The sequence below is a fragment of the Sycon ciliatum genome, chromosome 1 (genome assembly GCF_964019385.1).
Source record: "Sycon ciliatum chromosome 1, ocSycCili1.1, whole genome shotgun sequence".
NCBI classification, from domain to species: Eukaryota; Metazoa; Porifera; class Calcarea; order Leucosolenida; family Sycettidae; genus Sycon; species Sycon ciliatum.
The window spans coordinates 81,918,408-81,920,497 of record NC_088643.1 but is presented as its reverse complement, the minus strand read 5'-3'; the positions used below and the strand labels follow the sequence as shown (position 1 = coordinate 81,920,497).

At 44.8% G+C, this 2,090-nt stretch overlaps 1 protein-coding gene across 1 annotated transcript; it reads right to left on the bottom strand.

Moving 5' to 3' along the window:
• Nucleotides 1–311: 311 nt before the first annotated feature.
• On the bottom strand, nucleotides 312–1,759 carry LOC135807137 (germ cell nuclear acidic protein-like). Its single transcript, XM_065321173.1, has one exon. It carries the CDS (start codon nucleotides 1,604–1,606, stop codon nucleotides 1,130–1,132), a length of 477 nt encoding a protein of 158 aa, XP_065177245.1. The 5' UTR covers nucleotides 1,607–1,759; the 3' UTR covers nucleotides 312–1,129.
• Between the last annotated feature and the right edge of the window lie 331 nt (nucleotides 1,760–2,090).

Sequence of the window (2,090 nt, the reverse complement as noted above, 5' to 3'; positions counted from 1 at the left end):
CACAGTAGCACTACGTTGCATGTATGATGATCTTCCTGGCTATGCGCACATGCATATGATACGTCACACTATATTCATCGTGTGTAAGAAATATCGGAAATAAGAATAGAAAGTCGTTTTCAAACACCCACGCTATAACCGATACCTATTGTACTATGAAAGAAACACCCTTCGACACGGGCGTTCAGGAACCTGGCTGTGGTGGCCGCTATCACCGATCTGAAAATCTCAGCGTACATGCTTATCTTTCGCTACACATACATGCATAATTATGGTGCTTCGTACTATCACGCTCAACATGGAAGGTGCTGTTCGGGTATGAGGAATATTATTATCAGAATAGTGTTAGTGTTATCACCAAATTAATGTGTTTATGTGACGATGAAAAGTCAACTTAGGAATACACACAATTTTAATAGCGTTAAGTAATCGATCAGATTAATTATCAGAGAAGCGGATGGTGAGAATACTTGTAAGTGAGTACGTAGGGATAGAGGTGAATATGGAGATGCACAATACATGCATGGTAAGCCTGGAGTAGTATGTTATCACAGAGGAAGCAAAGAGCAAAAGATTCGATAACTGTCAGGATAGAATTTCATCTTAGAAACTTGCCAGGTCTAGGCTGCTCAATGTGTCATCGCTAGGCAGATGGGAGGATACGCGGTCAACGCGACCTTTACATCTGAGTGAGAAATCAAATTAAGTTTAGAATTTGTACCTCTGGGCAGCTTCTAAAATCACTTCATTAGCCAACCTGGGGGGGGGGCGTAGGGTTAGTCTTAGGGTTACGCATAATGTAAGAATTGCCGTCATTATCTTACTGTCGATTATGTGCTCAAGGCAGAAGTCCAAAATCATAAATCAAGGCAAGGGCAAGATGATGCTATCAATTCGGACGGGTTTTCAAGAAACCTGTAGTATGAATGTACGGTAACACTATGAATTTAGTTGTTATTGATTTGCTTTTGCCAAGTGGTGCAGGTGTATTCGTGGTGAGCTCACTCTAACTTACCACACAGCCACACCATTCCATAGTTAATACTTAATTGATCTAGTGAGCTGGTGACGGTTAGATGGGAGGGGTTCGATTGTAGACGGAGGCTGAGTGCGTTGCAAAGCTTCCTGGTTACTGAGGAGCATCCTTGTCGAGAGGAGCAGCAGGAGTTGGTGGGTCCACCACAAGAGCTTCCGTTGGTGCGTTAGTTTCAGGCGCATCTTTGTCCAAGTCTTCGGGTTGTGTGATGAGAATTGGGGGCTTGGGAGTCTCCGGAACTGCAGGCACGAGAACGGCAGGTTGTTGGGCTTGCACAGCCGAGCCATCATCACTGTCGCTGTCATCTGAATTGATACCATTCTCGGGGTCTTCGCTATCACTGTCGTTTTCGCTATTGCTATCATCACTATCGTCCGAGGAGTCATCACCACCATCACTGCTGTCGCTCTCTCCCATTCCTGTATCCATGGCAGCACTATCACTGCTATCATCACTGCTATCATCACTATCACTACGGGCCAGGATGTTCTTTCCCACACTCCGGGACGAAACATTGATCACCAGGGCACACAAGCAACCCAACAAGGCCAACACAACAAAGCTCTTCATTTTCGGGAGATGATACTTAGGTACGGCAACGAATATGAACAAAAATCAGAGAACGATAGTTCTGAGCAGACGAAGAAAAGGTCTTTTGGAATTCTCAAGGGTAACTGATGCTCTAACGTCGATCTGACTTTGTCTTTTGTACCATTGATCATGCAATGCGCTGCTATAGGCGTCTTCGCATCCCCACCGAAATTCGATGACTATCCACAAACACAAAATGTGGATAAATTGGGATTATGATGGATCTCTCCAACATTTCGCCAAGGTGATGAAAAGCTATGAATGTGCACCAACAATGAGGTGAATGGAATTCGGTCATCGATCTCGTTTATTATTCAGCGTGACCCCAGTCGGTGGGATAAGTTGAGCCTGAGTATACACCTGTACTATCTCACGCTTCAGCACGCCGATAGAAACGTTTTGTGCAGCTGTCCGCCTGTCAACGGACACCATGAAACAGCGACTATACTAAACACTGTGCAGG

Excerpts from the sequence above, each read along its gene's own strand:
- LOC135807137 (XM_065321173.1), bottom strand. The coding sequence starts at position 1,606 with ATGAAGAGCTTTGTTGTGTTGGCCTTGTTGGGTTGCTTGTGTGCCCTG.